Genomic DNA, 13,115 nt, shown 5'->3' with positions numbered 1-13,115 from the left:
TTAGGAACATCCAATCCAGGACTAAAATCTAGGAGAAACACATAAGAAGATTTTAATAGCTAATTGTGTTTTCTCTGGAACATCATGAGGAGAGGTTCATTTTCTTATGATTTTCATGGTTTTTGTTTTATGAACAGGTGGTAAACACATATACCCCAGGGAAGAAGATTTGGCTTGAGGGTGTGGTAACCACCTCAGCTGGAGGCACAAACAATCTCTCTGATTCCTATGCTGCTGGATTTTTGTGAGTAACATCTGAATTTCAAATATAAGGTGCTAAGAAGGAAAAACTATAGCATTGCTGTTATATTCCTGTTTCTGACAACATGGGGCAATCAGACTACTTTTAAAGGTAGCTTGGATAAAGTGCTTGATTTTGAGCAGGAGATGTTTGTTCAAATCTGCCCTAGCCATTTCATAATTGTGTGATCCCAAGCAAGTCACTTTAACTGCCTGATCCAAAGTTTCCTCACTTTAAATAGAAATAAGCCCCTCCTCTACTCTTCACTCTCACTCTTTCTCCTTTCCCCTACATCCAATAATTTGCCAAGTCTTGTTGATTCTCTTTCAAGAGCATCTCTCATATTCAGCTTCTTTCTTCTATTCATACCATAATTATCCTCATTCTGCATCATGTCATCTTTTATTGGACTATTGAAATAGTTTTTTGAACCAATCCTCCATAAAACTGTCAAACAGATACTCCTGACTAAGCATGACCAGATCATTCTATGCAATCTTCAGTGATTCCCTATTAAGTCTAAGATAGCATACAAAATTCAGTTTTTCACTAAAAATCCTACCAAACTGGCCCCAACTTGTTGTTTTTTAAAAGTTGATCACAAATTACTCTTCTCATAAGTTCACAGTGAAACTATTTATTATTCTATGTATAACACAAGTAGTGCTTCCATTCACCTGTTACAGAGCATGTAGATACTTTCTGGGATGGCTCAATCACTCCAACTAGTTTTCATAGGTCTGAATTCCCAAAGACAGACTACCACCATATGATGACACTGAAAAATTTTTTATGTACTAGGGATAATCCTTTTGAGAAGAAATATACCTCTGTTATTCACCACTCTAGATCTTAAACCCCCAAATTATGCATTTCTATTTAAATAAAGTAACAATTTCACAATAATGATACTTCAAAGATATTATATATAACCCATTTCCTTAACAAGACAAAAAATAATAACATCATAGGTACTTGTATATTAAGTACATAGGTAATAAAATATATCACAATTTGTATATAAACGTGGGTCACATATCTGCACCAACATACTCTTTATCTGTGCAGGAGAGTTGATATACATATACATGTACAGTGCATGGAAGAAAAGCACATGAGGAAAGAAAACTTATATTTCTGACATACCTTACAACTCTGGACTGCAGACTTTAATGTCATTGGTCCATTCAGGAATATGTATAGCACACAAAACCATTTCTGTATTGACTGATCATCTTTTAGGTCTTACTACTTTTCAGCTAATCATTCATTTTTCTTATATACTGTAGCTAAGCACTTAAAAGTTATTTCAAATTGCAGTCATCTTTAGGCATTCAGAAAGTGTTACTTTTTTTCAAATTAAAACTGTAGTCTTTTTTTTTTTACTTTTTAATGTGAATAGCACTCTTTTTTAAAAGTCAGAAAACTGCACAATTCATTAGGCTTTAATTATATGGACTTTAATTATATGGACTAATCCAGCACTTCATTTGCCAGGATACAGGATTGTCCAGTCAGATTAGAACTCCCACCAAACAATTCAGGTTGACTGCATGGGTAAAGCAAAATCATATCTTACACAGCAAAGCAGCAGTAGTACCATTTTTTTTAGATTATCTCTGCCTTTTTGTTTATTATAGCTTTTTATTTTCAAAACAAACGGACAAATAATTTTTCAACATTGACCCTTGCATGGCCTTGTGTTTCAGATTTTCCCCTCCTCTCCACTCCCTCTCCTAGATGGCAAGCAATTCAATATATGTTATACATGTTAAAACATATGTTAAATTCAATATATGTATACATATTTATACAATTATCACGCTGAATAAGAAAAATAAGAACAAAAAGGAAAAAAATGAGAAAGAAAACAAAATGCAAGTGAACAACAATAAAAAGAGTTTTTTGGGGGAACTGTCCTCAATCATCTCATTGTTGAAAAGAGCCATGTCCATCAGAATTGATCTTTGTATAAACTTGTTGCCCTATACGATGATCTCCTGGTTCTGCTCATTTAGTTTCCAGTTCCTTGCTACTACAAAAGGGCTGCTACAAACATTTTTGCATTTGGGGTACCTTTCCCTTCTTTAAGATCTCTTTGGGATATAAACAAAGTAGAGACACTACTGGGTCCAAGGGTATGCACATTTTGATAATCTTTGGGCATACTTCCAAATTGCTCTCCAGAATGTTTGGATCAGTTCACATTTCCACCAACAATGTATCAGTTTCCCAGTTTTCCCAAATCCTTTCCAACATTTGTCATTATCTTTTCCTATCATCTTAGCCAATCTGAGAAATGTGCAGGGGTAGTAATACATTCTTTTCCCTTTCTGTTTTGCCTCTTAAAAGAGAAGGGAACAAAAAACTCCATGAAATTCTTTGAAAATATCTAACTCTCTTAAACTTTATGTGGCAATATAAGACAATAATGGAACTTGCAACCTTCATTCAACAGTCTCAGGAACATCTTTTTATATATGCTACCATTCATTTTCTGTCTCAGACTGCTCAAATCGTATTTGAAAATTATATTTCTTCATACATATATTTTAGCATAGGAGTTCTTAACCTGAGATCTTTGAACTTGATTTCTTAATATTCTGATTACTGTATTTCAAATATATTTCGTTTTTTTGTAATCCCGTTTCATATTTTATTCTGTGCACAGCTTTCATCAGACTGTCATTGGCTTCTATGATATAACAAAAAGTTAAGGAAAATTGTTAGCAGATTTTATAAAATTAAAGTTCATTTTCTATTCATTTAATTTGTTTATTGTTCAGATTTTGTCTTTTGGCATATAAACCTCTGAGATAAGGGATTTTATTGTGATTTTCTTTTAGATATTAGTTTCTGTGAATTTATTTTAATATCCTTTATTAGATGTTGGCTCTTTTGGAATATTGGGCACTTAAAATGATCTGAAAGTTTTATTATGAGAGTTAACAACATGACATAGTAGTCAAGAAAACCAGAATAATTTCAAGCTGCCTTAGCAGAGATATAGTATGGAAGACTGGAAAGTTATGTACTCTGCCATGAGTAAAACACTTCTACAGTATCATCTCTTGATGCTAAATTTTAGAAATATGAATAATGTCCATAGAAGGGCAACCAGAAAAATGAAGAGGTTTAAATCTATTTTTTCAACTGAATGGAGCAATAGTGGGTATTTATATTAGAAAAAAAAGACTATAGTGGAGGAGAGAGAAAAGACATCTTAATAAATGTATTCATGTATGTAAAGTAGCATTATTTGAGAAAGAAGAAAGAAAGGAGAGATAGACAAAAAGATAGGCAGAGACAGGGAGGAAGAGAGGGAAAGAACATGTGATTACCTTGTTTTGCTTGTCTCCATGGAACAGAACTAATAATAAAAGGTAGAAGTGAAAGAGAGACAAATTCAGACTTGAAGTAATGAAAAACTTGCAAACAGCTAAAACTGTCCAAAATATTATTTCTCTTGCTGATGGTCTTCAATAATGTCTATATGGGTACTTGTTAGATTTTAGAAGGATCACAACTCAACCTCTTCATTTTACAGTTGAGGATTACTTTGGTCTTTGGAAGTTAAGTGACTTGCCAAGGTCCCAAACCCACATTCTATGACTTTAGAGGTATTACTTTTTCTACTATACAGCACTGCTTTCTAGAGGATTCTTCTTTAGATGTGGATTGATATAAATAAGTTCTAGGGTTTCTTCCAACTTTGAGAACCTAGAATTCTGTGGTCTTTTCCTCTTATTGTACCTACTGCTCTTTATGGCACCTGGATTAGTTGTTTTATAAAGTTATTTTTCTTCCACATTCTCTGATCTTTTATTATTTAAAGACTTCTTGACTAGATTCTTAATCAGGAGGAGTTTTTACTGGACCTCAATAGGTGTATCCCAACCCTGAAAAAAATACTTATATTTTAAACTCTGGTCTAGACAACCAAATCCCATTCTCAAATTACTTAACTAAGTATTCACTTTCCAAATCTGCCTGAAGCTCCTACTTTCAGTTAGCAGCAATAATGAAAATATCATCTGTGCTTCTATTTTTTTGTTCTAGGGTTCATAATCCCAAGTAATGTTTTCTAACATTTCTTCTGGCTCTATAACCAGTAGTTGGTAGTGTTGTCAGCCTTGGAAGATATTGGGAGGCTGCCCACATCATTATCTCAATAAAATCTCCCTATAATCTTTATCATGTCAACAAATAACTATCTCTATTCCCCTTATCAAGTAATCACCAATAACCAGAAATCTCTTCTCTCACGATGATGACACCCATAAATTCACAACCTTCTTTCTCGGAGAACAAGAAGTTCCTTCTTCCTAACAAGGTCCAATCCCCCAACTAGAGAAAGAGCCTTATAAGATTACTTAGCTTGAAATGTTCAGCCCTTCCTTTTCCAATAATCACTATCATTTACATAGCTCTTTAAGGTTTGTATAGCATTTCTATTATCTTATTTGATCCTTCCAACAACTCTGTGAAGTAGTTGCTTTTATTATTTTACTTTACAGATGAGGATTTTGAGAAAGAGTTTGAGAAAGATAAGTGACTTGCTCAGAGTCACACAGCTAGGTAGTGTTTAGTGTTTAACACAGAATTTGAATGAAAGTTTCCTGACTTCAGGTTCACTATATCACTATCTACCAGCTGTGTTAGTTACGTTATTCTACTCACCAGATTCAACTCGGGTAAGGATTCCCCTTTGCCTTTATGGATCCTTTTATTTTTTTCTTCTCGAATTATTTCTTTCATTTCAAACCCATGGTTCACAATTGCAGTTTGGGGCTATTGGGGTCATAGGAGTTTCATGTTTCCATTCAGGATTTTCCCTGGGAACATAAGACTTTAGTTGGCGAATCATTTAGGATTCTTAGCTGCAATGGAAAAACTCAGGTTAATGAAATATCAGAATCAGGACAGATTTTATTTAAGACAACATAAAATACAATGGTGCAATGGACTTGTACACAAGATTATAGATAATCAAAAAAACTCTTGACTTGTCCAGCGATCTGGATAATTTCTCTAACTTATAATTATACCAGTGAAAGGATAAATCGAAGTTTTTTTTTTCTTTCAATATTTGGAAACTTCTCTTCTAAGGAATAGTGTACAAAAAGCATCATGTTAACTAAAACATCTGTGAATTAAGAGATGGGTCGGCATTTTCAAGGGGTGTGGCCTAATATCTTATACCTCCTCAGTCTGCTCTGTACCTCCACTACCAATGAGGAATTCTGCATTTCCTTCCTGAAATTCCTCTGCTGCTTTTTCTCATTCAGTTGAGAAAGGTTTTACTAAATACTTTTACTAAATACTTATTATGTACCAAACACTGTGCTACATGTTAAGTATGCAAAGAAAAGCAAAATGTGGTCTCTGTCCTCAAGGAATTCCATATTAAAGGAAGAGAAAACACATAAACAATTCTATAGACACAAGATATATACAGTGTAAATGGGAGAAATTGGAGGGAAGGCACTGGCAATCAGGAGACTAGGAAAAGTCTCTTGCAGAATATGGAATATAAATCTTAAAGGAAACCAGGAAATGGATGTGAGGAAAAAAAGAATTCTAGACACGGGAGAGAAAGGGCACAAAATTGGGAAATGGAATGTATTATATGAGAAATAGCAAGAAGGCCTGTGTCACTGAATTATGAAAGCAAATTCAGAAAGGCAGAAAGAAGACAGGTTCTGAAGAATATTAAATGCCAAGCAGATCATTTAAATTTGATGTGAGAGCCCAGAAGGACTTTTGAGTAAAGATGTGACATGCTCAGAACTGCACTTCAAGAAGATCATTTTGGTAGCTAAGTAATAGATGGACTGGAGTAGAAAGTAACTCCAGAAAGGTAGAACAACCAGCAAGTTGTTATGGTAGTCCAGGGGTGAAAGGATGTGAGCATCTACAGCATAGCCACTGGGGAAATGAAAAGATGAGATATACAAGAGAAGTTATAAAAAAGTAGAAACAACAAAACTTTGCAACAGGTAGGTACAGTAAGGGCAAGTGAGGAGTCAAGGATGACACCTAGATTATGATCCTGGGTAATTGGGGATTGGTGGTGCCCTCAGCTGTAATAGGGAACTTTGAAGGAGAGGAGGGTTTGGGAGGAAAATGTAATCAGTTCTGTTTTGAACAGGTTGATTTTTTTTCCCTCTGAGACAGAGATTCTTTTTTTAAATTGATCTATTTTTAAATTTTTTCCTAATCACATGTTTTTACATATTTGATATATAGACATGGAAAACACATATCCATCTTAATTATGCTGTGAAAAAAGACACAGATTAAAAGAACAAGAAAAATAAAGGAAAAGTATGCTTTTATCTACATTCAAATTCTATCAGTTCTTCTCTGAAGATAGTATTTTAATAGCTTTTAATTTTCAAAATATATGCATAGTTTTCAATATTCACCCTTGCAAAACCTTTTGTTCCAATTTTTTCCTCTGTTACTTCCCCTCACTCCTTCCCTTACACAGCAAGTAATCCAATATATGTTAAACATGTGCAATTCTTCTATACATGTTTTCACAATTATGCTGCACAAGAAAATTCAGGTCAAAGAAAAAAGTGAGAAAGAAAACAAAATGCAAGCAAACAACAACAAAAGGAGTGAAAATACTATGTTGTGATCCACACTCAGTCCTCAAAGCACTCTCACTGGTGCAGATAACTCTCTCCATCACAAAACAACTGGAACTGCCCTGAATCACCTCATTGTTGAAAAGAGCCATGTGATGGATTGCATTTTTTTTTCATCATGTCTTTCAGAATTGTCTTGGATGATTGTATTGCTGAGAATAAAGCATTCATATTTGATCATCATGCAATATGGCCATTACTGTATATATTATCTCCTGGTTCTGCTTATTTCATTCTATATCAGTTCATGTAAGTCTTTCAAGGTTTTTTTGAGAGCATTTTGCTCAATATTTCTTACAGCAAAATAGTATTCCATAACAATTATACACAACAACATCCATTCTCCAATTTATGGGCATCGCCTTGATTTTCAATTTACCAGTTCTTTGGTGCCACTACCAAAAGAGCTGTTATAAATGTTTTTGTACAAATATGCTATTCCCATTTTAAAAAATCGCTTTTGGATACTGAGTTAATAATGGTATAGCTGTATCAGAGGGTAAGCAGAGTTTAACTGCTCTTTGGGCATAGTTCCAAAATGTAGAGAGCTATATGGTTGAATTAGTACACAAATTCACCAGCAATGCATTAGTGTTTGAATTTTCCCACATTCCCTCCATCATTTGTCATTTTCCTTTTTTATGTCATATTAGCCTTAATTACTGATTGGTGTGGAGTGATAGTTCAGAATCATTTTAATTTGTATTTCTCTAATCAGTAGTGATTTAGAGCTTTTTTTCATATGATTATAGATAGCTTTGATTACTTCATCTGAAAACTGCCTGTTTTTTCTTTTTCTTTTTTTTTTGCCTTTTACCATTTATCAAGAAATGGCTCTTATGTCTATAAATTTAATCAAGTTCTCTATATACTTAAGAAATGAGGTCATTTATCAGAAAAACTAATTGTAAAATTTTTTCCATAGTTATGATTACTGTGTGTATCCTCCATCCTATTTTCTTTTTTTTATCCTCATTCTGAATATCCCAACTCTCTCCCCTTCTTTCTTCCCTTTTCCCTCCCTCCCTCTCTTTCCTTTCACTCTGTCCATTATCAAAAATGTTTTACTTCTGACTTTACCTCCCCTAATCTTCCCTCTCTTCTATCAGTCCTCCTTTGCCATTATCATCTTCCCTTCCTACTTTTCTGTATGTTAAGATAGATTTCTATGCCCAGCTAAGTGTATACATTATTCCCTCTGAGCCAATTTTGATGAGAATAAAGTTCCTTTCCACCTTCCCCATTTTCTTATCCACTATAAAAGTCTTTTATACAGATAATTTACAACATTCAAATTTTTCCTTTCCCCCTTTCCCTCTGCATTCCTCTTTCTCACTAATTTTTTTAGATAATCATCCCATCATATTCAACTCACATCCATGTATTCTGTCTATGTGAGCTCCTTTTAACTGCCCTGATAATAATAAACTTTCTCAGAATTATAAATATTATTTTTCTATGTAGAAATGTAAACAGTTTAACTTTATTAATTCCCTTATGCGCCTTCCTGTTTACATTTTTATGCTTCTATTGAGTCTGGTATTGAAAGTCAGATTTTCAATTTTGTTCTGGTCTTTTCATCAAGAATGCTTGAAAGTCATCTATTTCCTTGAATGTCTATTTTTCCCTCTGAAATATTATACTCAATTTTTCTTGATAGGTGGTTCTTGGTTGCAATACTAGTTCTTTTGCCTTTTGGAATATCATATTCCAAGCCTTAATGTAGAAACTGCTAAAATTTGTGGCTTCACAATATTTGAATTGTTTTTTTTTAATTGCTTACAATATCTTCCCCTTGACCTGGGAACTCTGAAATTTGGCCATAATATTCCTGAGGGTTTTCTTTGTGGGATTTTTTCAGGAGATGGTTAGTGGGTTCATTCAGTTTCTGTTTTACCCTCTGGTTCTAGGATATTAGGGCAGTTTTCCTTCATAATTTTTTTTCAAAAATAATGCCTATGATCTTTTTTTTTTTATCTGATTGTTACTTCCATGTATTCAAATGATTTTTAAATGATCTCTTTGGATCTATTTTTAAGGTCAGTTGTTTTTCCAATGAGATGTTTCACATTTTCTTTTATATTTTCATGTGTTTTGACTTCGTATTGATGATTTTTTGATGTCTCATAAGTCATTAGCTTCACTTACTCAGTTCTAATTTTTTAGGAATTTTTTTCTTTGGTTAAATTTTATACCTTTTTTCCCATTTCGGCAATTCTACTTTTTTGTAAATAATAGCTTTTTGTTATAAAAATATGCAAAAATAGTTTTCAGCATTCACCTTCACAAAATCTTGGGTTCCAAATTTTTTTCCCTTTTCCCCACCCACTCCCCCAGACAGCAAGCAATCCAATATATTTTAAACACGGACAATTCTTCTAAACGTATTTCCACATTTATCATGCTGCACAAGAAAAATCAGATTAAAAAGGGAAAAAATGAGAAAGAAAACAAAAATCAAGGAAACAATAACAAAAAATGAAAATACTATTTTCTTATCTATAATCAATCCCCATAGTCCTCCCTCTGGATGCAGATGGCTCTCAGCATCACAAGTCTATTGGAATTCGCTTGAATTATTTCATTGTTGAAAAGAACCAAGTCCATCACAGTTGATATTTGCACAATCTTGTTTTTGCTGTGTATAATGACTCCTGGTTCTGCTCATTTCACATAGCATCAGTCCATATAAATCTCTTCAGGCTTTTCTGAAATCATCTTGCTGATTGTTTCTTATAGAACAATAACATTCCAGAATATTCATATACCACAATTCACCTAGCCATTCTCCAACTGATTGCACTTAGTTTCTAGTTTCTTGCCACTACAAAAAAGGCTGCCACAAACATTTTTGCACATATGGGTCCCTTTCCCTCCTTTAAGATCTCTTTGGGATATAGGCTCAGTAGAAACACTTCTGGATCAAAGGCTTTGCATACTTCCAAATTGCTCTCCAGAATGACTGGATCCATTCACAATTCCACCAATAATGTATTAGTGTTCCAGTTTTCCCAAATCCCTTTCAATATTCATCATTATCTTTTCCTGTCATCTTAGCCAATCTGAGAGGTGTGTAGTGGTATCTCAGAATTGTCTTAATTTGCATTTCTCTGATCAATAGTGATTTGGAACACCTTTTCATACAACTAGAAATGTTTTTAATTTCTTCATCTGAAAATTGTCTGTTCATATCCTTTGACCATTTATCAATTGGAGAATGGCTTGAATTCTTATAAATTAGAGTCAATTCTGTATATATTTTAGAAATGAGGCCTTTATCAGAACCCTTAAATATAAAAATGTTTTCCTAATTTATTGCTTCCCTTCTAATCTTCTCTGCATTCATTTTGTTTGTTAAAAAATACTTTTTAATCAAAATTATCTAATTGGTGTTCAGTTATGAGTTCCAGTTCTTCTTTGGTCACAAATTCCTTCCTTCTCGACAGATCTGAGAGGTAAATTATCCTATGTTTTAATTTACTTATACTATCCTTCTTTTTGTGTAAATCATGAACCCATTTTGACCTTATCTTGGTATATGGTGTTAGGTGTGGATCAATGCCTAGTTTCTGCCATACTAGTTTCCAATTTTCCCAGCAGTTTTTGTCAAATAGTAAGTTCTTATCCCCAAAGCTGGGTTCTTTGGGTTTATGAAACACTAGATTGCTGTAATTATTGTGTAGTATATTTTCTAAAATGTCATAAATAGCCTTTATAGTCTTCATTTAGAATTGCCATAGTTATAGGAACTATTAAATAGGGAATTGGCATCAGTTTTGATCCTTTTTGACCATTAATATATATTGAACTCATATTTGGCTCCAGAGTCTTCCCACATCTGTAGCACTCCATTTTAGTACTTGCCAGTTTATATCACTGGTTGTTGTTGGTTCATAACCAAAATTCAGGGCTATGCTTATAGTCATAAAACTTTTCAGTGGCAGCCTGTTTCAAAACCAGGAATTCTTAAATTTTAGATAAAATAATGAGTCTCAATAGCTGTGAGAATCCTACTGGATGGGCTTTTGATTGACAGTACTGTGTTGTTACAAAGCTAATTCTAACGCCATCTATCTAAAGGACTTGCTTGGATAATGGAAAACCATTGGTTGCATATCATAAGGTGGTCAGCCAAATTTTGAATGTTTGATCACAATTCTCACCTCAAGCAATTTCCAAAATATCCCAGGAGTCAAGGACTGATTGTCCTCTTTCTGCTCTTTCTTTTTGTGGATCTTCCAAAAGATAAAAAAAAAAAAATCATTGTAAAGTTTAGTAGTAGTCTCCACAAATCTCCAAAATTACTTACCAAACATCAGAAAAGTTTAGTTTTTATTAATTCTTTGGACATAGCTTTGGAGAAAGTATCAATATTTCTATTTTTAGGGACCGTGTTCATTTTGTAGAGCTGTTATAGAGCTGTGATGAATGTATTTGAGAGCAGCCTAGAAAAACTGGTGCTTGCTATCAATAACTTTCAACTAGAGATTTCTCACCTGTTTCTTACCTTCAGAGGTCTTTCCTCATGCCATTTAAGGTCTTTTCAGAATGTTACAAAATCATTTAGAAAAGCCAATACCAATACATTTGACTACATTTTTCATTCTTCTTCAGTTACCACAAAATTCTTTTTTTGCCATTCTTATATAAAAGAATCCTTAGTCCTCTCTCACTCTTAAAGCTAGCTTGTTTGCCACACATATCTACTCCACTGGGGCCTCCTGAGACTTCATTTATCTGTTCATCACAAAACAGAGTACCACTAAATATGCAGTAAGGAGGAGTAAAAGAATAGTAAACTTTCAATTCTGATAGGGAAAAAACCCCAAAACAAACCAAAATAGAAGCTTTGACATACAAACATAAGAGTGAAGAAAAATATAGAAAGGGATCAATTTGATCAGCCATCTTTCCTGTTCCTGTTGAAGTACCCTTGACAACAGAAGTCACTAAATGTATTTGGGGCTATTAAAATCTGTTGTATATATCTATTGCTTCCTAATTACAAAAAAAATGAAGGTTAAGGCACTTGGTTGTTGCAAAACAGAATGAAAAAAACTTAGAACAAAATGAAAACAAAATCCTAGTAAAAAGACTACAGAAATGTATTTTAAAAGTAAATCACTTTGATCAAATTGGATTTTTGCCAGAGACACTAACATGGTTGAGCACTAGAAAAATAAATGATTCATGTTAAAAAAAAAAACAGCCCAAATCACAGAAATATATCAGTAGATACCTCCAAATCCTTTAACAAAGTGCAGCACATATTTATTTTAAAAACTCATCAAGTCATGGGTTGGTATTTGCAACATATAGGAGGAGTAAAGCCTTCTTTCCTCACTGTTATGTGCCATCATTCTAAAATCTCAGTGCTGGAGGAGCCAAGATGGCAGAATGCAGAACTCAACTAATCTCACCCTCAAACCACTCCAAATTCCTTTAAATAATGACGCTAAATAAATTTTGTCTCATGAGAACACCAAAAAGATGGAGTTGAATATTTTCCAGAAGAAGGCAATTTAGATGTCCAACAGAAAAGATCTGTGACACCAGAGTGGGAGTCCAACACACGGTCCTGATGCAGACTGCGCCAGTGTAGCTCAGGACCCAGCTACAGCCCTGAACCTGGTCCCTGTGTCCATTAAGCAGGACCTCTGAATCAGCAGCAGTCCTAGTGGCTTCCAGACCTCCCAGCCCAAAGACACCAAAGAGGATCTAAAAAGTCATCAGAAAAGTCTGTGGAACCAGGTGGAAGCCCAACCCACAATCCCAGGGCAGGTCACAACACACAGCCCTACTCCAGGCCAGCCCTGGCCTAGGCTTGGACCCCAGCAGCAAGGTAGGACTTCTGAATCAGCAGCAATGTTGGAGACTTCCAGATCTCTTGGCCCAGGGACACCAGAGAGGACTTGGAAGGTCAGCAGAGAAGGTCCATGGCACCAAGTGGGAGTCTTGCATGTAGTCCCAGCGCAGGTCAGGCCGGCAGAGCCCCAACCTCAGCCCTAGTAGCCCCAGCTTCAGCAAAGCAGGTCTCTGTTGCTTTAGCACACTAAATCTTACAGCTACAGTGGAGCAGGGACACATTTAACAATTCCAGAGCAGAAAAGAGTGTAGTCAGTGTAATCAGATTCCTAGAAGAAGTTCTGAAAACAGCTACATAAACCCCCAGAAGCTTGGGGCAGTATACTCTCTACCCTGGAAACAGAGCCCTTCTT

The 13,115-nt window shown here is 34.6% G+C and overlaps 1 protein-coding gene across 1 annotated transcript in view; it reads left to right on the top strand.

Moving 5' to 3' along the window:
* The window catches only part of HPSE2 (heparanase 2 (inactive)), a 677,809-nt gene that overhangs the window by 523,950 nt on the left and 140,744 nt on the right, over positions 1–13,115 (top strand). The window contains exon 8 of the mRNA XM_031956226.1: positions 138–244. Coding sequence (XP_031812086.1) covers positions 138–244 — 107 coding nt within the window. The remainder of the gene's footprint in view (positions 1–137; positions 245–13,115) is intronic.

The sequence above is a fragment of the Sarcophilus harrisii genome, chromosome 2 (assembly GCF_902635505.1).
Source record: "Sarcophilus harrisii chromosome 2, mSarHar1.11, whole genome shotgun sequence".
NCBI lineage: Eukaryota > Metazoa > Chordata > Mammalia > Dasyuromorphia > Dasyuridae > Sarcophilus > Sarcophilus harrisii.
Note: the sequence above shows the minus strand (reverse complement) of the source record. Positions and strands in the feature narration are given on the sequence as shown.